This window comes from Odocoileus virginianus, chromosome 19 (assembly GCF_023699985.2).
Source record: "Odocoileus virginianus isolate 20LAN1187 ecotype Illinois chromosome 19, Ovbor_1.2, whole genome shotgun sequence".
Lineage (NCBI taxonomy): Eukaryota > Metazoa > Chordata > Mammalia > Artiodactyla > Cervidae > Odocoileus > Odocoileus virginianus.
The window spans coordinates 6,528,576-6,555,382 of NC_069692.1; the positions used below are offsets into that span (position 1 = coordinate 6,528,576).

At 40.4% G+C, this 26,807-nt stretch overlaps 1 protein-coding gene across 3 annotated transcripts in view; it reads left to right on the forward strand.

Moving 5' to 3' along the window:
- BCKDHB (branched chain keto acid dehydrogenase E1 subunit beta) overlaps nucleotides 1-26,807 on the forward strand; it is a 271,343-nt gene that overhangs the window by 15,657 nt on the left and 228,879 nt on the right. For all 3 annotated transcript variants that reach the window (XM_070449827.1, XM_070449828.1, XM_020899358.2), the window contains exons 2-3: nucleotides 554-631; nucleotides 2,482-2,550. In XM_070449827.1, coding sequence (XP_070305928.1) covers nucleotides 554-631; nucleotides 2,482-2,550 — 147 coding nt within the window. The remainder of the gene's footprint in view (nucleotides 1-553; nucleotides 632-2,481; nucleotides 2,551-26,807) is intronic.

The window sequence follows — 26,807 nt, forward strand, 5'->3', positions numbered from 1 at the left end:
GTCAGACACGACTGAGTGACTTTCACTTTCCAAACACTAGCAGTTCTCTGTGCTGAAGTTCTTTTAGCCTTTCTCATTGTTTATGGCCCATGGCTATTTGCTCTTATTGGCACATTTAACACATGCCATTGGTCATGTGTGTTTGTTATGACCTATGTTCCTAAAATCCATCCAGGGCATCTTCCCAGACCTTTCCCACTCTGCTTGCTTCTCTTTACTGACTTTCTATAGCTTTTATTTATATGGACACATATTTGTTCAACTTCACTGTATTCTTTCTTCCTTTTTTTCTTTTAAATAGTTGTTTTTAAATTATTTAATATGTTTCAATTTTGCCTCCTCAACAAGTATCTTGAAGTTGTATTGCTTTTATATCTTCCACAGAGACCATACCATGGTAAATAATCCAGTAAATTTGTGTAATATATTCCATGCTTTCCTTTCTACCTTAGCTTTAATCAAAGTTTAATTGACTATTAAAAAACTGATTATAATACGTGATTCATTATACAATTCGTTATAATACATAATTTTTTTTTTAAAATTTTCACAGGGCAAACTCAGAAAATGAATCTCTTCCAGGCAGTAACAAGCGCCTTAGATAACTCATTGGCCAAAGATCCTACGGCAGGTAAACTTCCTTTGTGCTTGACTCTGGTTGTTGTTGTTTAGTTGCTAAGTCATGTCCAGCTGTTTTGCAGCCTATGGACTGTAGCCCACCAGACTCTCCTGTCCATGGGATTTTCCAGTGAAGAATACTGGTGTGGGTTGCCATCTCTTTCTCCAGGGGATCTTTCCGACCCAGGGATCGAACCCTCGTCTCCTGCGTTGGCAGGCAGATTCGTTACTGCTGAGCCACAAGGGAAGCCTTGCTTGACTGTGGTAGTTGTGTTAATTCAGAATCGAAGATTTGCTGGAAATATTTGTCTGGAGCTCAATGAATAGCATTATATCTCCTTGAAATTTTTACAAGATCTGAACAAATGCTTAAGGCTAAATAATCAAATTATGATATTAAACACATTTTTATCCTCTTATTATGAATTAGTTCTCATGTATATCTGACACTGACATCATTAAATTAACTTTCTTCCATGGTATGTGTGGTCCTGATAATACATTAACATAATACCTTTTATAATATGTGCTACTGTTTCTCTAGCATATAGAAAAAATGGAAAATATCACTTTGTTCAGCTATTTATTTATTGATACAAAATGAGAGTTTAGTTCTGTGCTTTCGTTTGGGATACATTATCATTCAACTTGTAAGATTTTTTTGGAAAATAACTTTAATATTGATAATTAACTTTATAAGTACCTTATCTTATTAAATTGAATTATTGATATAAAAAGGGTTTTATTGCTGTGTGTTTTCTAAATTAGATTGACTTGACTTTATGTGTATATTTAGTATACCTTGGGTTTCCCCTTGAGAATCTCTGGTTTAAAGGTCAAGTGGAAAGCAGGTTAGTTTTTAGGAGAAGTGAGAGCTGGACTTGCTTTGTTTTGAAAGAGAATGACTGATATAGTCACATAGATAAGGGTGAGTTATTTTCTTGAGGTCTTTGAAGCTAGTGAGGTGCATTAATGGGACTAGAATTTAGCTTTGTGAACATCCCCTTAGTCAGTTTAATTTGCCTTGCCTATCTAGCACCCCTGAGTTTTCACCAGAACTATTCTTTGCCTTGCTCTTTACATTCCATTATACTTGCTGTCTATGTCACTCTCCTACTTGTGACTGAGTATTCTGTCAGCTTGAAATGCTGTTCCTTCAGCTTCTTCAAATTGCTGACTCTTATTGTATATTGTATATTAAAAAAAAAAAATCAGGGGACTTCCCTGGTGGTCCAGTGGTTAAGACTTCGCCTTTCGATGCAGGGGGTGCGGGTTAGATCCCCGATTGGAGAGCCGAGATCCCACATGCCTTGCAACCGAAGAACCAGAAACATAAAAACAGAAGCAATATTGTAACAAATTCAATTAAAGACTTTAAAAATGATCCACAGGATTCCTTAAAAAAGGGAGGAATCATTAACGCCCCCCACCCCCAAGCCAACAGAAAGACCCCTCAAAAGCCACTGCCCAAGGGACACATGTGCCTAGAGTGTGAGTCACAGCTCTGCCTCTTGCTTTCTGGCTTGTTAAGTTACTTGACTACTTTTCGAGGTTCCAGATTAGTGTTTCTTTCTCAACAGAGGCTCCTCCCCTTACACGTCACACTGTCTGGAGACCCCATCGGCTGTTACCGCTTGTGCGGTCAGCAGCCCACCTGCTGGACGAAGACCAGGCATGACACATAGGACAGAAGAATCATCCAGTCCAAAGTGTCACTCGTGTTGAAATTGGGAAACCTTGATTTAGATCTCGGAGTCCATTTCTGTTTTCTAATTTCATATGTAGACATTTACATTACTTATTTCTCACTGTTAGAATCATTTAGGAATGATTAGATACAACGTGTTCTTTATTGTTTTTCAGTAATATTTGGTGAAGACGTTGCCTTTGGTGGAGTCTTTAGGTGTACTGTTGGCTTGCGAGACAAGTATGGTAAGTTAGTATCTTTATACATGAACAGTATTCCTGTAGAGTTTACACGTCTTGGCAGTGCAAAGTATGCCTGTTAAGATGTTTGCCATGTCCTTATTGCATCATCAGATTCCTTTTGTTTCCACAGCCACCCCCAGACTGCTTTGGCCTAGATTTCACTAAATGTGTTCTAACTGTAGCTTCCCTCTGATCTAGCTCATATTATACGTATTATAGATTCCAAAGTGTTCTTCATTAAATGTATTGTTAGTCATGTCATTCATACATCTGGGGATCTTCAGTCTCTTATTGCTGCCCTACTTTTGCCAATTTCAATCCCATTCACGGTTCTGCCCTATTGGTCACTGTTCATCTTTTATTATCTGCATTAGGATTCTCCAGAGAAATCGAACTATTAGGATATACCTATGTGTGAGTAGATGTGTGTGTGTGTATAAAATATACCTGTATATGTATATGTTTTTATGTCTGTATGTGCTGTAGTATGCTTAGTCGCTTCAGTCATGTCCAACTCTGTGACCCCATGGACCTTAGCCTGCCAGGCTCCTCTGTCCATGGGATTTTCCGAGCAAGAATATTGGAATGGGTTTCCATGCCTTCCTCCAGGGGACCTTCAGGACTCAGAGATCGAATTAGCATCTCCTGTATCTTCTGCAATGCAGGTGGATTTTTTTTTGCCTCAGCCTCTGGGGATGCCCCATCTATATATATTTTTATACCTGTACATACTTCCCAGATGGTGCTAGTGGTAAAGAACCCGCCTGCCAATGCAGGAGACATGAGAGATACGGGTTCGATCCCTGGGTTGGGAAGATGCCCTGGAGGAGGAAATGGCAACCCATTCCAGTATTTTTGCCTGGAGAATCCCATGGACAGAGGAGTTGCGGGTTACAGTCCATAGGGTCTCAAAGAGTCAGACATGACTGAGGTGACTTAGCACAATACAATCTATATTGAGAGAGCGAGAATCAGAGATTTATATTTTAAGGAATTGGCTCACACCATTGTGGGGCTGACAAGTCGGAAACCTGTAGGGCAAGCCAGCTGACTAGAAAACCAGGCAGTCTTCAGGACAAATTTCTTCTGGTTTGGGAAACCTTAGTCTTTCCCTTTGGAGAAGGCAGTGGCAACCCACTCCAGTATTCTTGCCTGGAGAACCCCCTGGACAGAGGAGCCTGGTGGGCTGCAGCCTATGGGGTTGCACAGAGTCGGACACGACTGAGCAAATCAGCAGCAGCAGTCTTCCCCTTTAAGGCCTTCAAATGATTGGATGAAGCCCATCCACATTAAGAAGGATAATCTGCTTTACTTAGATGTTAATCACATCTAAAAATACCTTCTCAGAGTATCTAGACTGGTGGTATCTGACAGCCACCTAGCCAGTTGGACACCTGTCATTAACCATCACAGCACCCTTCCACGTTTCATCCCCACCGATCGGGGATGTGATCGGTGATCCATGTGATCCATTCTGCCCATTGCTATCACTTGCTTCATTCAGCTCAGACTTAAAGCCATCAGAGGAAACATGCTGGCCCATTCTAGCATCCTCACTATGGATTTGCTCTGTAAGGAATGTGTCCCACTGCCTTGCTGTTGCACTGCCTTCCTTGGAGGTGCTTTGACCTTTCATTTAATCTTATCTAATCTGGAAATCAAAGCAGTTGAGTTTGGGTGGGAGTTGACACTTGCCTTTCTTCTGGCCTTTACCACTGCCCTGTAAACCTCATGTGGGTGGAAAAAGCAGTGAGGGGCCCTAAGAATTTTTTTTTTCCTCCCATTTGTTCCTTCTTGTTCCTCTCTTCCTCTGATGTTATACTTGCATCTGAAACCCTAGCTGAGTCCAGGAAATCACGTGTTCCTTCCCACTTGTCAGGAGCGCTCACATTGTTCTTTCCCCTTCTCTTTTGCAGCAGTTTCATTTGGGTCCTGTCCCTCTGCTTTCTCCTCACTGTCTTTTTTAACAGAGGTGAGATTGTTGGCTCCATCTCAGCCATCTCAAACTATCTGTTAGCCCCAGCTTATTCTGACTCCTAGAGGCTTTAGATCTTCAAAAAGAAATCAAAGGGGCTTCCCTGCTGGTCCAGTGCTTGGAAATTTGCCTCCCACTCAGGGGATGTGGGTTCTGTCCCTGGTTGGGGAATTAAGAGTCCACAGGCTCTGGGGAACTCAGCCCTGTGCCCTGTGACTGCTGAAGCCTGCAAGCTCTAGAGCCTGTGCTCTGCAACAGGGGAAACCTGTGTCCTGCAACTAGAGGAATGAAGACCCAGTTCAGCCAAAAAAAACAAAAAAAATTAGAAACCTTTATGCATTTGATTTCTAAATGCGTATGCATTGTGGAACATTTGGAAGATGTAGAAAAGCATAAAGAAGAAAATAAACATTGCCCAAGCCAGCAGAGATAAACTTGAGAAAACCACTAGACATATCTTGATATTATATACACTTCAAGGCCATATTTGAATATATTTATATGTATTAATATCTAAAACATAGAATTAGACTTTTTTTTCCTTTAGGATTTTTATCTCTGTTTACATTGCCCATTTGTTGTTGCCTGGTGTCTATTTTGTCCAGTAGGGACCTTAGCATTTTAATCATGTGTGTGTGTGTGCCTGCTCAGTCTCGACTCTTTGCAACCCTATGGACTGTAGCCCTCCAGGTTTTTCTGTCCATGGGATTCTCCAGGCAAGAATACTGGAGTGGGTTGCCATTTTCTTCTCCAGGGGATTTTCCAGACCCAGGGATTGAACTGGCATCTCCTGTATCTCCTGCATTGCAGGCGGATTCTTTACTGCCGCACCACCAGGGAATCCTAGCATGTTAACCATAGTTGTTTTAAATTCCCAGTCTGATAATTCCCACATCCTTGCCACATCTGGGTCTGATGCTTGCGCTGTCTCTTCAAATTGTGCTTTTTGCCTTTTGGTGTGCCTTGTTATTCTTTCCTTGTTAGCCAGATGTGATGCATTGGGTGAAAGGAACTGCTGTAAGTAGGCCTTTCAGAATGTGGTGGTGAAGTGTTTGTGGGGTAAGGGACAGTGTTCTATAATCCTCTGAGTCGGTCTGTCTTTTAAGTGAGCCTGTGCCCCTGGACCATGAACTTCCCAAATGTTTCTCAGCTTTTTCTCTCCACCTCCGTTAGAACTGGGTGGCTAGAGAGAGCTGGAGTTGGGTCTTTTCCTGCCCCGAGGTCAGTGGGGTTCCGATGCTACACAGGAGGCTGGGCTCTGGTTAGCTAGCCGGTTTTCCTTGAGGAGGGAGTGCTCAGGCTTGTTTCAGAATGGTTCCTCCTTTCCTTCCCTTGTTGGAGGCAAGAGGGGATTTTTCTCTGATACTTGCTGTGGAAACCTGATGGAGGTCCTGAAGGGAAACTTCACAAAACGGTGTGGAGGCCCCTATGACTGGGCTTCTGAGGTTTTAACTCTCAGACTTGTCCTCACGGAAGCTCCAGCTGTTCCTCTGCTGTCGCCCAGGTTTCCTGCCCTACTTCTGGTCTCTGTTCTGCACAGCCGAGAGTCCCTGCGTTCTCCCATCTGCCTCTGCATTCTTGGGGACGGCCGTTTGCTCTGTGGCCTTGCTTCTCTAGCGGGTCCAAGAAAAGTTGATTGTACAGCGTGTCCCGCTTTTTACTTCTTGTGAGAACGGCTTGGCGACTTCCAAGCTTCTGAATTTCCATCTCTAGTCTGGACCTCGGGCCTGAGCGTCCCCTCTGTGTCCTGGCCCTCAGCCAACTGCAGTCTTCACCGTGGTGTTCCCGTCACTTCAGGCTCAGCGTTTCCATGCTCATGTTTTCAAACTCGGCTGAATTTATTATATTCTCCCAGAAAATCCACACCTCCTCCTACATTTCTTAGCGAATATACCATCGTCCACTTGGTTACTCAGGCCGGAAGACCTAGGAGGTCCTAGTCTCTTCCCTCTCTCATTGGCCACGTTCATTAGGTCCTCTGATTTTATCTGCAGAGTTTGTGTTTACTGTGGCCTCTTCTTTCCATCCTCACTGCCCTGGAGGCTCTCTTTGGATCCGAATTGTCTCTGCTTGGATAGTTGCCTTGCTTTTCTTAGTAATCACCCTCCCTCCTGTCCCAACCTTGATGTCAGTGTGGTCAAGCTAAAATGTGCATTTCTTTGCAGAATATGCAGGAGATTTTGAGATCTGCCCTCTTCCCACTCACCTGGCCTCATTTCCTTTATTAAAACTGAATTATTTCCCCTTAAGTCTGTGTGTTTTTCATCTCTCTTCCTTTGCACTTGTGGTTTGGATCTCCCTGCCTTCCCCACCCCCAATTCCCTGGGGAAACTCCTCTTTTACCTTCACAGGTCTTTTTAAGGCTCTTCCTAAAACAAAACAACCTAATAAAAAAATGGGCAAAAGACTTCAACAGACATTTCTCCAAGGAAGACATACAAGTGGCCAAACAGTACATGGAAATATGTTCAATGTCACTAATTCTTAGAGAAATGCAAATCAAAACTACACTGAGATATCACCCACCTCACATGGTCCAAATGGGCAACATCAAAAAGTCTACAAATAATAAATGCTGCAGAGAGTGGGGAGAAAAGGGAACCCTCCTACACTACTGGTGGGAATGTAAACTGGTACAGTTACTATGGAGAATATGAAGTTTCCGTAAACAACCAAAAAGTATTTTTTACTTTGATCACTGGTATTTCCCCGGTGATTCAGTGGTTGAGAATCTGCCTGCCAATGCAGGGGACATGGGTTCAACCCCTGGTCTGGGAACTAAGATCCCAAATGCCGTGGGGCAGCTAAGCCTGTGGGCCACAACTACTGAGCCTGTGCTCACGCACAGCTAGAGAAAGCCTGTATGCCATAACTCCTGAAGCTCACGCGCCCTGGAGCCTATGTCCTGCGACAAGGGAAGTCACAACAATGAAAAGCTGTGCACTGCAAGTAGAGAGTAACGCCTGCTTGCTGCAACTAGAGAAAGCCTGAGTGTAGCAATGAAGACTCAGTGCAGCCAAAAATAAAAAATAAAAAGCAAGCAAAACTAAAGATGAAGTTGCCACATGATCCTGCAATCCTACTTCAGGGCATACATTCAGAGAATACCATAATTTGAAAAGATACATGGATCCCAATGTTCATTGCAGCAGTTTACAATAGCCAAGACGTGGAAGCAACCTAAATGTCCTTCAGCAGATGAATGGATAAGGCAGATTCACTACATACACATGATGGAAACTTGGCCATAAAAAAAGAATGAAATAATGCCATTTGTAGCAACATGGATGGACCTAGAGATTATCATGCTAAGTGAAATAAATCAGAAAGATAAATAGCATGTGATATCACTTATATGTGGAATCTGAAAGAAAAAAAGATATAAATGAACTAATTTCCAAAACAGAAAGATAAATAGCATATGATATCACTTATATATGGAATCTAAAAAAGAAAAAGAAAAAGAAAAAGATATAAATGAACTCATTTCCAAAACAGAAAGAGACTCACAGACATAGAAAACAAACTTACGGTTACCGAAGGGAAAAGGATGGGAGAGAGAGAAGCTAGGAGTGTGGGATTAACATATACACACTCCTACATATAAAACAGATAACCAACAAGGGCATACAGTATAGCACAGGGAACTATACTCAATGTTTTGTAATAACCTGTTAACATAAGGGAAGAGAATCTGAAGAAGGAAAAATATACATATTTTTCCTCTTCAGACTCTCGAATTCTCCGTGTATATACATTATATATGAATATATGAATTGCTGAGCTGCACACCTGAAACTGCTGTTGCCAAGAAGAGAGAAAAGGGTTCTTCCTGACTCTCTGAGCTTATCCAGTCACTGCTTATCACTGTCCAGACGTTTACATCTTTTGCATATTGCAAAATTACGGTTACATGTTGTAATCGTCTTCCCAAGAGATTTCTACACCAGACAACTTCTCCAAGGCAATAGGCATTTAAATCATCTTGCATCATTAGCTTCTAATGATATATATATATTCTAATATATATTCTAAATATATATTTATAATATATTCTATCTATATTCTATATATATACTACTATATATATAGAATTCTATCTATATTCTCTATATATATGTCTATAATTCTATCTATATTCTATCATATATATATCTAATATATATATATTCTAATATATATATTCTAAATATATTCTATATATATTCTAAAGTATATATTCTAATACTATCAGACAGTATTTATGGAGTGAATGTTGCTGAATATAGTTACCCTTCACTCTTTCACCAAGACAGGGGCCTGCTGCCTCAGAAAGGGGTTTCCTTATTTCCCTTTAATGATTTTAGTTGGTCAGATTTTTCCTTAAAAATAGCTTAAACCAGGGAGAAACCAGCTGTCACTTGAAAAAGTCCACCGCTCGTAGAAGGCGCTAGCAGATTTATGTTTACATGACGAGGAGTTGAGCTAATTAACAGCTGTTTAATTCTTAGCTTTACTGTAAGCAGATGCTGTGAATTTTTACACTAGCTTTAGGATTATGAATTCAAATTTTGAATAATTCCAGATCAATATGAACAATTAAATCACCATCACTCTAAGAGGAAATGAGCTTCAGTTTTCAGGAGTGAGGAATAAAGGAAATGGGGAAGAGAAATCTATCCAAACAGAACTTTTTGTATATTTAAGAAATAGCACATCTTTTAAAAATACTGTTCTATCCCTTTGAGTATATGCTTGGAATTTTAAGCTATACAGAAACATACTTGCTTGGTAGTCTCTTTTTTTGAAGTTAAAAGATTTTGTATTTATTTAATTTAAAAAATTTTAATTGAAATATAGTTGATTTACAATATTGTGTTTGTTTCAGGTGTACAACAAAGTGGTTCAGTTATACATATTTATATGTATTGAATCTCTATATTTTTAAAGATTCTTTTCCATTATAGTTTATTACAAGATATTGAATATAGTTCCCTGTGATATACAGTAAATCATTGTTGTTTAAAGATTTTGTATTGAAAAGAATTACAAAGATTATGTTGATGTAGCTGAATGCTTTGAATGACATAGCAGGCAAACCTGTTGGGGGAAAATTGATTGACTTTCTGAGAGCTGGGTGTTGAGAAGGGATCGGCCAGTAGGTGGCAGCCTACACTTTGAAATGAGACTGTCCCTATTGAGGGTTTTAAATTCGGCCAGAAGAGAGTTTGGATTGAGGGTTACTGACATAATAAATATTGTGAAGCTGAATACTACTTAATATTAAAGATAAGAAATTGGCTCATTAGGGGCAATCCTATTAAAAAAAACAAACGAAGGGAGATAGAACTTAAAAAACATTTTTTTTTGGCATGCCTTGTGGGATCTTATGTCCCTTATCAAGGATAGAGTCTGTGCCCCTTGCATTAGAAGGGCGGAGTCTTAACCCCGGAACCACCAGGGAAATCCCAAGAGAGCTGTTTTGTACCCCAGATAACCCAGATAAGTGCGGGTTTAGCATCACCAAACTGCATTTCTGCTTCCTTGTTCTTTGACAGAACAGAAAAAGAGTGCTTGGAAACTGAAAATAGAAGAGCATAACCTCATTAACACATGGCAGGTTTAACCTTTTTATGTGAGATAACTCCTTGATCTCGAGTTCGATCCCTAGGTCAGGAAGATCCCCTGGAGAAGGAAATGGCAACCCACTCCAGGATCCTTGCCTGGGAAATCCCAAGGACAGAGGAGCCTGGTGGGCTACACTCCAAGGAGCCTCAGAGTCAGACACAACTGGGTGTCAGAGCATGCATGCACGGAGGTGAGAAAAGGAATAGCAGAGGACTTGGGCGGAATTAGTTTACAGGCCTAAACATCTGCCTTTTCATGGGATTTGATGGTTTTCCATGACTATTCATTTCTGTCCACCTCGACTGTGGCTTGTAGCAGCTTGGGAAAAGGAATATAATCACTCACTTGTTTTCTTATGTAAACTTCAGAGAAATTGTATAACCAGATGCTTTAAGACACTGAATTCGGGAAGGAAAACTAGGGCAGGCCTGGGGAGAAGGCAGGTTTTCTTCTGTCATCTGCCAGTATTTGGGAATTGACTTTGAGCTCCAGTATGCTCGTCAGTAAAGTAAAAGGAGAGCATACGTTTAGGTATTCTTTATGCTTTTATCTTTTTTAGAAAGAGGACCACATTTGCTTTAGGCTTTGATTTCTTTTCCATTAAGAGGTTTTATGAGTATAATAATTATGCAGTCTTAGAATTGCAGTCTGCTTTGGGCAGTTAATTCTCTCTCTCTTTTCAACATTGTTGGAGGATTGTTGATCTACAGTGTTGTGTTAGTTTCAGGTGTACAACAAAGTGATTCAGTTACACACACACACATATATTCATTGATTTTCAGATTCTTTCCCCATGTTAGCATTACACAATATTGGATAGAGTTTCCTGTGCTATACAATGCCTTGTTAATTGTCTATTTTAATAGAGAGTAGTTATGTATTTCTTAATTTTCTCTTAAAGAGTCCCTTTTCCAGTGTTAGTTTTGAATGTGGAGGCTGAAGGCAAAGTCTTCTGACATGTCTCATACTTGTACCTGAAATGGGAAATTAACGTCTTCAACAGGAAAAAGTGAGCTTACATTGTAAGTTCCTCCGGTGAAGAGAGGGTTACTTGAATGATAACCATTCTCTTGGATCACGTGTCAGGTTCCACTGAAGAAAGGGGATCTGTGAGATGGGGTTTGGCCTCTGGGCAGTTAAAACTAATTTTGCTGGGGGAAAAAAATAATTTGGTAAACTAATGACAATTCTTTGGGAATATGGACTACCTGGTTTATCTCCCCTATTGAAGTATATACATAAAACTAGAACACTTTCTAACGCCATACACAAAAATAAACTCAAAATGAGTTAAAGATCTAAATGTAAGACCAGAAACTATAAAACTCCTAGAGGAGAACATAGGTAAAACACTCTCCAACATAAATCACAGCAGGATCCTCTATGACCCACCTCCCAGAATATTGGAAATAAAAGCAAATATAAACAAATGGGACCTAATTAAACTTAAAAGCTTTTGCACAACAAAGGAAACTATAAGCAAGGTGAAAGACAGCCTTCAGAATGGGAGAAAATAATAGCAAATGAAGCAACAGACAAAGGATTAATCTCAAAAATATACAAGCAACTCCTGCAGCTCAATTCCAGAAAAATAAATGACCCAATCAAAAAATGGGTCAAAGAACTAAACAGACATTTCTCCAAAGAAGACATACAGATGGCTAACAAACACATGAAAATATGCTCAACATCACTCATTAAAAGAGAAATGCAAATCAAAACCACAATGAGGTACCATTTCACACCAGTCAGAATGGCTGCTATCCGAAAGTCTACAAGCAATAAATGCTGGAGAGGGTGTGGAGAAAAGGGAACCCTCTTACACTGTTGGTGGGAATGCAAACTAGTACAGCCGCTATGGAGAACAGTGTGGAAATTCCTTTAAAAATTGGAAATAGAACTGTCATATGATCCAGCAATCCCACTCCTGGACATACACACTGAGGAAGCCAGGTCTGAAAGAGACACGTGCACCCCAGTGTTCATTGCAGCACTGTTTATAATAGCCAGGACATGGAAGCAACCTAGATGCCCATCAGCAGACGAATGGATAAGGAAGCTGTGGTACATATACACAATGGAATATTACTCAGCCATTAAAAAGAATACATTTGAATCAGTTCTAATGAGGTGGATGAAACTGGAGCCCATTATACAGAGTGAGGTAAGCCAGAAAGATAAACACCAATACAGTATACTAATGCATATATATGGAATTTAGAAAGATGGTAACGATAACCCTATATGCAAGACAGAAAAAGAGACACAGATGTACAGAACAGACTTTTAGACTCTGTGGGAGAAGGCAAGGGTGGGATGTTCTGAGAGAATAGCATTGAAACAAGTATATTATCAAGTGTGAAACAAATCGCCAGCCCAGGTTGGATGCATGAGACAAGTGCTCGGGCCTGGTGCACTGGGGTGACCCAGAGGGATGGGATGGAAAGGGAGGTGGGAGGGGGGTTCAGGATGGGAAACACATGTAAATCCATGGCTGATTCATGTCAGTGTATGGCAAAAACCACTACAATATTGTAAAGTAATTAGCCTCCACCTAATAAAAATAAATGGAAAATAAAAAACACTTCAGGACAGACTGAATACCAGATTTAGATTGTGTCTAAGTGTTCCATGAATTTGGAGCAAAAACAAGAATTCATAAGATGATGTAAACTTTTTTTTTCCCCTAATATGCTTAAAAAAAACTATTTTAAAAGGATTGATAGTGGTTGTGTTTTTCTTCCTTCCTAAAAGTCAGGCACTTCACATTGCTTCTGCTAATATAAGGCCCCTTTGTTTACTGAAAGCACACATGTAGACAAATTAAAGAACATGTCAAAATACCTTTCTTTTTATCCAGTTGAAGGAGTTATCCTCAAAAATGGGATGAATGTATTATTAGCGTATACTTAATTTGTATTAGTTTCCTTTACATATTTCTTTAACGTCCTTTTGTGAATTTTCATTAAAGAAAAATATATTAGAATTGGTGCAGTCACTGTATTTCAACTTCTCTAAAGATCAGACTGAATATCATCACAGTCATCATGATGACCAATGACTTAACAAATAACATTTAAGAGATTTAGATATTTAATCTATTTTGTAGGGTATTAGTGTGTGTATGTGCTCAGTCGCTAAGTTGTTTCTGGCTCTTTTGCAACCCCATGGACTGTAGCCCACCAGGCTCCTCTGTCCGTGGGATTTCCCAGGCAAGAATACTGGGAATGGGCTGCCATTTCCTTCTCCAGGGGATCATCCCGACCCAGGATGCCTACATTGCAGGCAGATTGTTTACCACTGAGCCACCAGGGAACGCTGGGGGGTATTAGAACTGGAGAGAAATTGAGTAGATATCTAGCTCAGGGATTCTCAGCTAGCGTGGCTTTGCCCTCCTGGGAGCATTTGGCCACACCTAGAGACATTTCTGGTTGTCCCGTCTGGGGATTGCCACTGGTATGCTGCGGGTAGGAGTCAGGAATGCCGATAACCATCTCTTGGGGCAGAAGGCAGCTGTCTAAACAAAGAGTGATTTGACCCCAAATGGCAAAGCTCTGAGGTTGAGAAACCTTGATCCAGTCCTTCTTCACATAATATAGAGACTGAAGTTCTGAGAGGTTAGATGCTGTTACCAAGGTGCCCAGGGGCAAGTGGGGGAACCAGAGCCAGAACGCAGTTCTGAGCTCTTGGCTCTACATTGTTTTTTGTTTTTATTTATAAATGAGCAACTCATTGATATAGAAAAGCATGAGAAATATAAGGAATTGATAAAGAATTTTAATAAACAAAGCTTAAGGGTTTGGATTGTTCATGGGATCAGAAGCAGCTAGTCATTGGTAATCTGTATTAAATAGTTTTTAATGACATTTTTTGTGACGCTTTTGTGGACAAATTTTTTTAATGCATTAAGCTGTTCTGAGGTGGCAGCTGGTGCTTTGACTTTTTTTTATCTTAGTTGATTAAACAATAAATGTTAGAACTGCCAGCAGGTGTTCTCTTTGACATTTTCAGCATCAAGTGTAATGCCCTTAAGCCAGTTTTTCTCAACATTGTTTGACAATGGCAGGCTTTTAAAATGATCAGATGTGAACACCAACAGGGGCTTAGGAGATGGGCTTAGACGAAAGGAGACCAGGAAAAATGGGAATAGAGATCATTATTGTCAGAAAGGATAAACTTGATTCATATATCTTTTTTAACATCATCATTTAAAATTTTGAAAAATGGAAGTATATCAAGAACAACTTAGATTAAAAGAGAGTTAAAAGTCTTGTTTTATATTTTCACTGTCAAGTATGACATCTCATTTGTCCATTTATTATCAGGGATGATGTAGATGCGTTAGCTTCCTAAATCTGGTGCTAGATCTTATGAAAATCCTCTTCTAGACTGGAACTTTTTTTTTTTTTTTTTTTTAATTTTGCTTTTTGGCTATACTTCGAGGCATGTGGGCTCTTAGTCTCCTGACCAGGGATTGAACCTGAGGCCCCCACATTGGAACCGTGCAGTCTTAACCACTGGGCCACCAGAGAAGCCCTGAGGCTGGTACTTTGAACAGAGGGAAAAACACAAACTTCTTTCTTCAGCATGTCATATTTCCTGGATTAAGATGTGCTTGGTATTTTTAATTGTTTTAGTTGGGACTGCTTACTTCCCAATTTTTACACATTACAACCAGCAATTTTTTTTAACTTCATTTTTCATGGTTTCAGAATTGCTGCTCATTTGACTCAAGTCTAATTTTTGAATTATAAGGCTTCATTTTAGATCCCAGATATGAATCCCAGGTTCATTTCATTCCCAGGGAATGAAAGAGGACCAGTGTAATGATTTTTATATGGGCAGTTCAGATTGCTCTGTATCTGGGAATCCTTGGCTTTTCCCACCCTCTTTTGTTCATCTTAAGGAAACAGATCACAGACCCATTAAATTACAACTGAGAATGCTCTTTCTTCTAAAAGTAGCGTGCCCAGTGGCTGTGGCAGCTTAACTTTGACATGCTCCCATGTGAAGCTATTGTTGTCACTTACCTGTCTCAGGAGGTTTGAATCTAAATGTGTAGGTGGTTACATGGCTTGACAGTCTGTGCTTCAATTCTAATTCGAAATTCCACTGGTTAGCACCTTCCATGCAGTTACAAAGTCATGGAATAATTAAATCTCAACTTTCTAGTCAAGTTGGGAGTAGCCTGTAAAAGCAGCCCCGCATGAAGAATAATATTCATGTCATCTGCAAGATCCTTGCAGAGTGACCTTCTGTGGCAAGTCAGAGATGATGGGAGCCCCGTGCTCTGTTTTCTGTTCCTAGTGAGTGTCTCCATGGCTTCGATTGGCAGAGAGGATGAGGGATCAGTTAGGTAAAGGTTGGCGAGTGTCACGTGCTAAGGAATCACTTGGGAAACCTGTTGGACAAAAAGCTTCTGGTTTCCGACTGAGCAGCTGAACCCAAAGGCAGCTTCTGCAGTGAAATGCCTGACCTTCTGCAGGGGCATCCTGCCAGCCCTCTCGCCCCCGAGGGCCTCTGACCACCAGCCAGAAGTGGTGGCATTGGGGCAATCTTAAAATTAGCCAAAAGGTTCTTTTTCTGTAGTTTTGGCTTCTGGACACTTAAGCACTGTTGGTAATAAGGGATTTCTCCTCATCTCTGTTTCTGGGCAGGCTGCTCCTTTTCACCCTCCTCTTTTTTTCTCTTCTGGTCGTGGCTGGCTTGGAGTGCAGCAGAAACAAAGAAACTTATTTCTCAGCCAAAAGGGAACACACACAAACACGGTATTATGTGCTTAATTAATCAAGATCCTCTAGATGCTGAACTTGAGCAGTTTGTTTTTTGAAAATGGAAAGTTTCCCCAAAACTCAAGAGGAAAACCTTTATATCACTATAGGAACATGTTAGTTCATTCATCACAGAGAGAGAGGAACATGTGAAATGGCATAAACCCATTCTATCTACTCAAATCTAAATTAAACACCAATAGACATTAAAGGGAAAAGTTCCACAGCCTTCTGAACAAATTCCTGAGTCCAATAGGGCAACTTAGTCATTTGCCCAAAGAAGGTACCTTTTCCTTTGTTAAATGTTCTGCAGAGTTTCTGCCCAGGGTCCCTCTAGTTTTTTATTATTCTGTGTATGTATGTGTGTATATATGTATCTCAAGGCTATGACTCTGCTTACAGTGTTTAACCTTTATACAAAAAGAGAAAAGTTGGATGTGGTGGCATCCAGTTATTGCACTAGCTGTGTTCTTTTAAACGGCCTTTCTTCATCCCATACATAGTCTGCTGATAGGGATTCATGTGGGGAACTGGGAACTTCTCACCTACCCAGCCTCTCCTGACTTCTCTCGGATGGTTAGAAGTAGGATTAAAGGCAAATAGTCTCAATAAAGCATCACCCTCACTCAGTTCTCACCAGATTACTTTTATTCCTTAGTTGCTGTTGTTTCTTTCTTTTTTAAAAATTTTATTATTTATTTTGGCTGTACTGCATCTTCTCTGCAGTGCACGGGCTTCTCTAGTTGCCATGAGTGGGTTCTAGAATGCATGGGCTCAGGAGTTGTGGCATGTGGGTTCAGCTGTGACTTGTGGGATCTTAGTTCCCTGACCAGGGATCGAACCCGGGCCCCCAGCATTGGGAGTGCAGATTCTTAACCACTGGACCGCCAGGGAGGTCTCCTGTTGTTTCTGCAGGCAGAAGGCAGCTCACTACTCAGCTTTAGCTCCCATTAACACTTAAGTATTTCAGTAAAGTAAAATTTTGGTAAAATTTGTTCCCAGTGTTTCCAGGCTGGGCGATCCTGTATTGTTGTTGTTCAGTCACTAAGTGGTGTCTGACTCTTTATGACCCCATGGACTGCAGCACACCAGTCTTCCCTGTCCTTCGTTATCTCCCGGACTCTCAGACTCATGTCCATTGAGTCAGTGATGCTATTCAACCATCTCATCCTCTGTCGTCTCCTTCTCCTCCTGCCTTCAGTCTTTCGCAGCATCAGGGTCTTTTCCCACGAGGCAGCTCTTCACATCAGGTGGCCCAAAGTATTGGAGCTTCAGCATCAGTCCTTCCAATGAATATTCAGGATTGACTTCCTTTAGGATTGACTGGTTTGATCTCCTTGCAGTCCAAGGGACTCTGAAGAGACTTCTGCAGTACCACAGTTCAAAGGCATCAATTCTTCAGCACTCAGCCTTCCTTAGGTGACTCATTTTTACTAAGGGAGCAATAGCCAAGTGGCTGAAAAATCTTTCACAGTTTACACTTCCTGGTGGCTATGGAGTGCTACTGTTGTCAGCTATGTCCGTCCACTTCCCATTGTCTCAGAAAGGTCTCTGTGGTCCAGATTTATAGGTTCAGAGAACAGACATGGTTCTTTAGATGAGCTGTAGATGGCTTTCAGTGGGAGAGGGGTTTAACATACCAGTATTCCCTTGCTGCAGGTCCCCTTCTGGTTTGATCTTTGTCTCCTTGTGGATTCTCATTGGGGTCTTTGTTCAACTGCAGGACCCTTTCCTCCTTAGTTTCAGCAGGACTGCTAAGGGCTGAGGCCCAGTTGTTAGGCATTGATGTGGTTTCTCTTCTCTGGAGGAGTCTCTCTGGTGGAGGCTTTAGCAGTTGGTCACTGTCTTGCCTCGCCTGTCCCCTTCTCGCGCCCTCTGTGTACACAGCTGTAAGTGGACCAGTGTCCAGCCTCTGGAGAACAGTCAAAGGAAGGAAGTGAAGAGGCCTCTGTCGATGGTTGCAGTGATGTGGATCTCTGGTCCCTGACTTTGCTAACATGGGGGTCTCAGGGGTGCTCAAGGCGACTTTGATCTTCATCACTTCCCCCAAATCATCTCCTGCCTACATAGAATCTAAGTAAAAATGATGTGCTGGCTATGGGAGTGTAAGACCAAGACGAGCCACCTGCCTTTAGTCTCTAACTAGAATGCTTCTTCTATGCTCCTCTCATATAGATATTCTGGAGCCTCTGCTGCCTGGCAACTCCATCAATTTCTTTGTTTAGGTCAGTTTTATAATTTCTGCAGAATTGAAAGGTTGCCACTCAAAATAGCCCCAGGTCAGTTCAAGCATGTGATAGCCTTGTTAGGCCAGGTAACGGATAATGAAGGCAGTGACCGGCTGAATTACACTTAATGGAGAAAGACTGGCACTGACTATTACCATTGCCACATTGACTAATGGGCACAGGAAATGGATGGTTAATATTAATGTGTCATCTGACAAGCAGAAAACACATCCTCAAACTTTGTCTTAGGTGAGGCTCTTCTTTTGAATTTCCTTGGATTACTCAGGCTATTTTCCTGGGTACAGAAACCAATGCACTAGGTCCATGAGCTTGTTGGAGATACATCTTAGGAGGGTTGATGTGTTTCAGTGGCATGGTGCTTATGTGGGATAAGTGTCAGACATAGGTCTCCAGGCGACCATACCATTCACTACCCAGCACTGATATTCAGCTGTGCCCATAGGTTGCAATTCTGATACTTCCATTTCACCCCAGAGATTGTGGGTCCCTGGTCTGGGGTGTGGCCAGGGTGTTGGGAGTTTTCAAAGGTCCCCAGGTGATTCATATGTGCAGCCAAGTTTGAGAACTCCTGTTCCAAAAGGTACTAAAAAGTTTCAACATGTAGTCTCTGCCTTTTAGGACATCCAGTAAACTTGGTCTGCCAAAGCATCGCTCCCATGGTTGAGTAAAATAGCTGTGTAAGAATGAAATAACAATATGAAATGATGGAAGACATGCCTGGCAACTTTCCTTTTAGTCAAGAATGTACGTGACAGAGGGTGAATGAAATTGTGTGCTGAGAATTTTGGTAGAAAATGGCAGCTGAGACTTCTGGAACAAGAGCGGGATATAGACATTGACATTCGGAATTCCCACTAATATGTCAAGGGATCTTCTTTTGTAAGGGGCTAAATTCATAAGGATGGGGGACAGTGGGACTGGAGCCAACGTGAATGGCAGCCCACTCCAGTATTCTTGCCTGGGAATCCCATGGACAGAGGAGCCTGGTGGGCTGCAGTCCGTGAGGTTGCAGAGAGTCAGACACGAGTGACCGGCTAACTGAGCAGCACAGATTCAGAAAAACTTGATTTCAAATGAACATTGTTGAAAGTATTGGTTTTGTGTTCTCTCTGTAAGAAATTGTCTATGCTTGAAAAATCGAAGGGATATTGCTAGTTTTATAAAACTTCTATGTCTGTACAAATTCAAGTAACATTAGAATGCAAATTTAAGTTAACATTTGATGTCTCTTTTTTGTTTAAAAAGTGTTCACATATTTTGAATCCTGTCGTAAAAGATGGTGGATGACATAGTTAAATTGATTGTTTAGGATCGAACGCTGGCCACAGGCTTGGGTACCCTGAGACATAAAGGTGGGAAGACCAGTGGCAGGATGAGTCCTGATTACAGCGGTTCTTAAATTTTGGAGCACACCAGAGTCACCTGGAAGGCTTGCTCCATCATAGATTACTGGATGCTACCCCCAGAGTTTCTGATTCAGTAGGTCTTCCGTGGGGCCCAAGCATTTTTTACTTCCAGCAAGTCTGCAGATTCGGCTGCTGGTGGTCCAGGAACTGTAGTTTGAGAACCACGGAGTGTATCTGAGAGGTAATGAGCGTCTGTCTGACCCGTGGCTTCAAGGGGTCAGTGAAGAATCAGTCAGGCAGAAGTAACAGGACGCGTGATTCTTTGCAGGTGGAGGCAGATGGAAAGTAAAGGATTTAGAGCAGTTGTCAGGGCTTAAATATTGAAATATTGACCATGAAGTTTCCATTGGGTATGCAGTTAGGAGGCCCTCAGTGACTTGTGACCTACAAAATAAAATAATTTTCATGGAAGAGTGGGGTCAGAAACAGATTAGATGGCTAAAGCTTTGAGGAGATATGGTTATCCTGTAAGAGTGTATAGAATATAGATTTCTTTAATTCTGGAACATTGGATTGACCTCTGTACCATGCTTATTTTAGCTGGCCATCTGGTTTGGACCAAACTAAAGGCTTCATCAAGTTGCACATTGTGATACTTGCTAGCTTTCCCCCTGACCTTTTGTTTAAAAATGGATCTGACGTTTAAAAGGTTTATTTCAAATAAACCAGTTTATTTCAAGTTAAACTCATCCTTCTGAATGTATGTGTACTGGTTTTTAATCAGTGTAGCAACTATTTTTCTCTCATTTCGTTACATGTAGTGACTTTCAGGCTGCCTCTTGGATCCTGCTTGTGGAGTCTCGAAGTAAGCCAAATTGAAAACTTCAGCCATGGAGTTCTTTTTTCTTTTCTAATTAATTTTTATTGGAGTACAGTTGATTTACAATTCTGTGTTAGTTTCAGAGTTATGGAGTCCTGATGGTTCTATGTTGGGGTTTCTTTCACTACTGTCTGTACTGTGACTGTTAGAAGCCACTCCCTCCTTACTTCTTTTTCCTTTTTTAAAAATTTAAAAAATTGAAGTGTAGTTGATTTATTGGGTTTCCCAGGTGGCAGAGTGGTAAAGAATCTGCCTGCCAATGCAGGAGAAGCAAGAGACTCGGGTTTGGTCCCTGGGTTGGGGTGATCCTCTGGAGTAGGAAATGACAACCCTGAAAATTCCATGGACAGAGGAGCCAGTGGGCTTCAGTCCAGGGGGTTGCAAAGAGTTGGACATGATTGAGCACAAGTTGATTTATAATGTGTTAGTTTCTGGTTTACAGCAAAGTGATTCAATGTTTCATATATATATATATATATATATATATTCTTTTCCATATGGTTTATCACAGGACCTTGAATGTGTTCCCTATGCTGTATAGTAGGACCTTGTTGTTTATTCATTCTATATATACTGGTTTGCATCTCCCAACCCCAAACTCCGAGTCCATCCCTACCCCCTATCCCCCACCCCTTGGCAACCATAAATCTCTTCTCTGTCTGTGAGTCTGTTTCTATTTTGTAGATAAGTTCATTTGTATCATATTTTAGATTCCACATATAAGTGATATCATATGGTATTTGTCTTTGTCTGATTTACTTCACTTAGTATGATCATCTCTAGCACCATCCATGTTGCTGCAAATGGTGTTATTTCATTCTTTTTTATACAATCTCCTTCCGTCTGATCTGAATGATTGCAGTCTTTGTCTTGAGTCTGTTCTCAACTCTCCTCCCTGCTCTATTTCGTGTTATATACATCTGTGAGATTAATTTTTCCAGAATACAGCTCTGATCATGATACTTTCTTGCTTAAAATCTTCCCCCTGTTGAATGGTAAAGTCCAGTTTCCTTAGCTGTGTTTAAGCCTGTAAGGTGGCCTGGCTTTGACTTTTCTTTCCAGCTTTCATTGCTCCCTCGCCCCCCACAGTTTTGGCTGTATTCACACTGTTTCCAGTTGCCCTTCTGAATATGTGATGTTTTTTCTGCAACCTCAGAAAGTCCTCCCCTGTTTCAAATCTGACCCTACACCTGACCCAACTCTTCTTCCTCAGCCTTTGCCATCTCAAAGTAACTTCTCTTGATTCTTCTATTTCCATCCAACATCGCATCCATAACTCATATGCTTATTTTGTCCCATGTTTTACTTATATTTACAGTTCACCTTCTTATCTCCCATGAGGCCCAGAATTGTGCCAAGCATGGAAATTGGTTGAAGGAATCTAAGAGTGGGCAGCTGATTGTCAAGACTTAGTGCAAATAAAGTGATGATTCATTGAACTGCCACAGCAAGAGAATTACCTATCAGGAATGACTTCTAACGGGATTTTTTGTTTCTAGCTGCTGTGAGCTAGGGATAAAGGGACTTCCCTAAGGACAGTTTGTCAACTTCGTCAGATCTTTTTTTCCATCAGAGCTCTATATTTATTTAACTTGTTACTTTCTGATTGTGTCCCAGGTATTTCAGGGAGCTGAATACTATTCTGGTGCGTGTGGGTTGTCCCTCTGTTATCATGCCATGTATGGCATGCTTATTAAGTATTGCCTGGGTGACCCATACTTATGTATATGTGACACGTGTGCATGTATATTTATTTTATCGGAAATTAGTTTGGTGACCAGCTGTGATTTTCCGCACAGTGGTTATTAATGAGGTGAATTAATGGGCTCACTAGCCTCTGTAATGATCACCAGGAATGGCCTCCTTTTGTGAAAGCTTAGTTTTTACTGGAGTGCAGTCACATGACACTGTGTGGTAGTTTCTGCTCGGCAGCTAACTGAATCATCTGTGTGTCTGCACGTCCCCCCTTTTCGGATTTCCTTCCAGTTTAGGTCACCACGGAGCCCTGAGGAGACTTCCCTGTGCGATACTGTACGTTCTCACTGTTTCTATCTTATACATAGTGTCTGCTGCTGCTGCTGAGTCGCTTCAGTTGTGTCCGACTCTGTGCGACCCCATAGACGGCGGCCCACCAGGCTCCCCTGTCCCTGGGATTCTCCAGGCAAGAACACTGCAGTGGGTTGCCATTTCCTTCTCCAATGCAGGAAAGTGAAAAGGGAAAGTGAAGTTGCTCAGTCGTGTCCAACTCTTAGAGACCCCGTGGACTGCAGCCCACCAGGCCCCTCCGTCCGTGGGATTGTCCAGGCAGGAGTACTGGCGTGGGGAGCCACTGCCTTCTCTGTACACAGTGTCAGTAGTGTATACATGTCAGTCCAATCTCCCAATTCATCCCGCACCGTCTTTTAACCTTGGCATCCATATGTTTGTTCTCTTTGTCTGTGTCTCTATTACTGCTTTGCAGGTAAGAGAAATCTTTACAGTTTTCTAGACTCTGCGTGTATGCATTAATATATGATATTTGTTTTCCTCTTTCTGACTTACTTCACACTGTCTAGGCCCATCCACGCCTTTGCAAATGGCCCAGTTTTGTCCCCTTTTATGGCTGAGTAATATTCCCTTGTATATATGTACTTCATTTTTATTCCTCTGTTGATGGACATTTAGGTTGCTTCCATGTCCTGCCTATTGTAAACAGTGCTGTAATGAATAGTGGGGTGCATTTATCTTTTTGATTTGTGGCTTTCTCTGGGTGTGTGCCCAGGACTGGAATTTCTGGGGCTTATGGTAGTTCTATTTTTAGTTTTTTTAAGGAACCTCCAAATACAGTTCCCCATAGTGGCTGTTGTACTCTTTGATAAATTCCATTGATGTTTTCTGATTCTGCTTTTATTTTCTCATTGAAGTGTGACCTGGAAAAGTGCTGTACACCAGTACTTAGATTGTAGAAGTGCCATGTAGGATTTTTTTGTCATCATTGATTTTAGAGAAAAAAATACAGCTAGCAAAGGAAATGATAATGCTATAGGTTATAAAAATTATGAAACATTTCAGATTTAGAAGAGAATGATATCATTAAATCTTCAAAACTAACTTCTTTTTGACTGAGCATCAATCACTTGGGCCTTTTAAACTGTTTTACTTTGGGGATCATGTTATGGATTGTAATTTATGGTGTCTGTTTTTAGCTCTGCCTGAATATGGACCTTGAGTTATAGCTCTAGCCCTGTGACTCATAGATACTTTAAAAAGGGCTGATAGAGTTAGTGAATGTTGTTTATTTTCTGGTTAAAACGGGTCCTTCATTCTCTTGAGCTTTATTTTATTAATAGCTCTTCAGTTCGGACTTAGAATTGGTTTAATGTCAACTTTCTCCTGTTTACAAAGGGGAAAGCTCATTTATTTTTCATGCTTCTTTGTCCTGTTGTTCCCTCTGCTTCTGAGAAAAGGGCACCAGCCTATTTAGACAGGGACGTTTTGGCTATTTATAAAGTGAAGCAGGTTAATTGAAATTGATAGCTTGGTAATGTCCTCCTTGGTGAATGACGCACATGGATGATGTCGGTGTCTGTGTGGCCTTCTAGGCAGGAATCTGCTGGAGGAATGTGTGTGCCTTGAGCCCTGGTTTTGACGTAGGTACTGGGTATGGATATGTTTTAGGAAACATCTCATTTCCATATAAATGAAGGAAGATTAAAAAAGGCTTTTTTTTGGTTTTAGATGGTTTGCCCTGAAATTCCAGCTGCTATCACAAGGATGATGAAAATATTTCTTTTGACTTTCTGGAAAAACAACTTTAGTTATTGTTCATGCACAGTGAAGTCATTATAGGTTTATTCAGAAATACATTTTGTATTCATTCATTGGAATCTTTTTTCTAGCATCAGTTACGTGTACATTTATTTGAAAAAAATATGTTTTTGTATGCATTTCTCTAAACAACACTCTAGGCTCTCAATAAGTTTTAGATAGCTTCACTTAATAAGTTAGTATAGTTTCATCAATAAGTATGTCCATTTGATTATCAGAAAAGGAAGAACCAAATAGGTCGTCTTCTTTCTTACATGGTGGAACTCTGGTTCTTCTTCTGAGACATAATAAAACATCAGTTTGACTAAAATGAGTTTTTGTGTTTTTCTTTCCATGTTTCACTTAAAGAAGAATCTTACTTAACCTTAGAGAGTTGTATAGTACCTATCCCCTAAAACCCAGGCATTCAGCTTACGTTTGTTTAGATTTAGTTTCATGCAAGCCAAGGTGATTTTGTGAGTGGGAAATCGGTCTCCTTAAATCACACTGATCATGGGTGTGGGTATATATGGGTCAGGAAGATCCTTTGAAGACGGAAATGGCCATGCATTCCAGTATTCTTGGGTGAGAAATCCCTTGGACAGAGAAGCCTGGCAGGCTACAGTTGGTGCGGTTGCAAAAATTGGACACGACTAAGCTCCTGAGCACTTCTCATCTTAGCTGCCATTACTCTTTCTAATCTCTTTGTACTTCATCTGCCTTGAGTCACTTCCCAACTCTGAATTTGCACTTTATTTATTGCCTCTGTGGCTTTGGTCAATGTTCTTTCTACCTGTGCCTAGTGAAATTCTGCCCATTTTTCAGTGCCCAGTTCTAGCGCATTCTCTTTCATGAAACTTGGCATGATTCCTCCAGGCCTGAAAGAATCTCTCCTTCCCCCCCCCCCCAATAACATTTTATTTTTGTATCTCTTTCCTGTATCATAGTTATTTATATTTGTTCTATCTCCTTTTTACCTTGTAAGTTGTTTGAATATTTAAATGCTTAACATGCCTTAAATGGTATCTTATCTCTATCATTTATAGTACCTTGTATATGGCCAAGTTCATGTTGTGTGAATGTTTATTCCATTGGGGAAAAACACATTATATCAAGTAATATATTCACTGGGTCAGAATTAAAGTTCTGATGGTGTCAGAAGGATGCAGGGCTTGATATTACACCTTGCCACATCTATCTAATAACTTAGAAAGTTAAACTTGAAGTATCTCCCTTTGTTAGTATATCCTCAGTTTATCCTATTTCTTAGGTATCCTAAGCTCATTTACTGAAGAACTTATCTAACTTGCAACAAATCAAGCACATTGTTCATCTTTAAAAATTTTTTAAAAATTGAAGAATAGTTGATTCCCAGTGTTGGGTTAATTATTACTGTACAGAAAAGTGATTCAGTTACACACACACACACACACATATATATATATATACACACACACACACCCTTCTTTTTAAAAAATATTCTTTTCCATTATTGTTTATCTTAAAATTTCATTTCAATGTTCCATATTTTTAGTAGCCTCCAACTGGTTATTGCTAATATTATTGCATTTCTTGGCAAACAAAAAATACAACTTTTGAGTCCCAAAGTCATTTTTAGTTTACCCTTTAAGATTTCATTATCATTCATTAAAAAGTAAAAAATCATTTTAAGATTTATGCTGAGCTTCCAAGAGCATAGCAAGCAGGAAATATTGAATTTAATTAAAATTTTTGAATAACTCCATCATGATTAAGATCATGTGAACTGTGATGGACATACTCAGTTGGAGATACTCAGCTGAATCTAAACTGATATGAGGACTTTCCCTGAAATCTCCCTTGTATCTGAGTACATGGAAATTATATCTAATTTAATGTAGATATAACTATAACTTTACTGTCAGTAACATTTTAGTTTTATGCACAAGTTTGTAGATTTCATACTGCCTTTTCAGGGTAGAAACATATAGAAATTTATGCAGAATAAGTGTGCTATATTGCAATGCAATTAATTATTGACTCAAAGTTTGAAGCACCTCTTAAAGTTTCTTGTAAAGATATTCTCATATGGTTTCTTGATCATTTTTAAAATCACTGCTTTAAATATGCTTTTTATTTTACTTTGTTGTTGGTAAGTAGATTACATGCTGTGATGGCTTAAACCTGCTATTTTATTTGCTTTGGCTTTTGGAGAAACATCAGGGAATTTGAGGACATTGTTTATAAAGAATTTTTAAATTCAGATTAAATGTTCAGAATTATTTTGCCTCTGTGACTGTGGTGCCAGATAATTAAGTTCTAATTTGATATATTTTAGCATTGATGAGTTGAGTAATTTGCAACAACAAATTTAGGAAAGAAACTTCTCTAATAGAATGGAGCAAATCTTCATAAAGGAACCAAGGCTACACTTAAATCAAGACTCAGTTTCCTTTTTTGAAGATGTGGAGCTGGTGAGAAGATATTCAGCAGTGGTAGGATTTGATGATTCTATAATTTGTTTTCCTGCTCTCTGGCCCTTTCATTTGTTGTTATTCTTTAGTTGCTAAGTTGTGCCTGACTCTTTTGCAACCCCATAGACTGTAGCCTACCAGGCTCCTGTCCACGGGATTTTCTAGGCAAGAATATGGGAGTGGGTAGCCATTC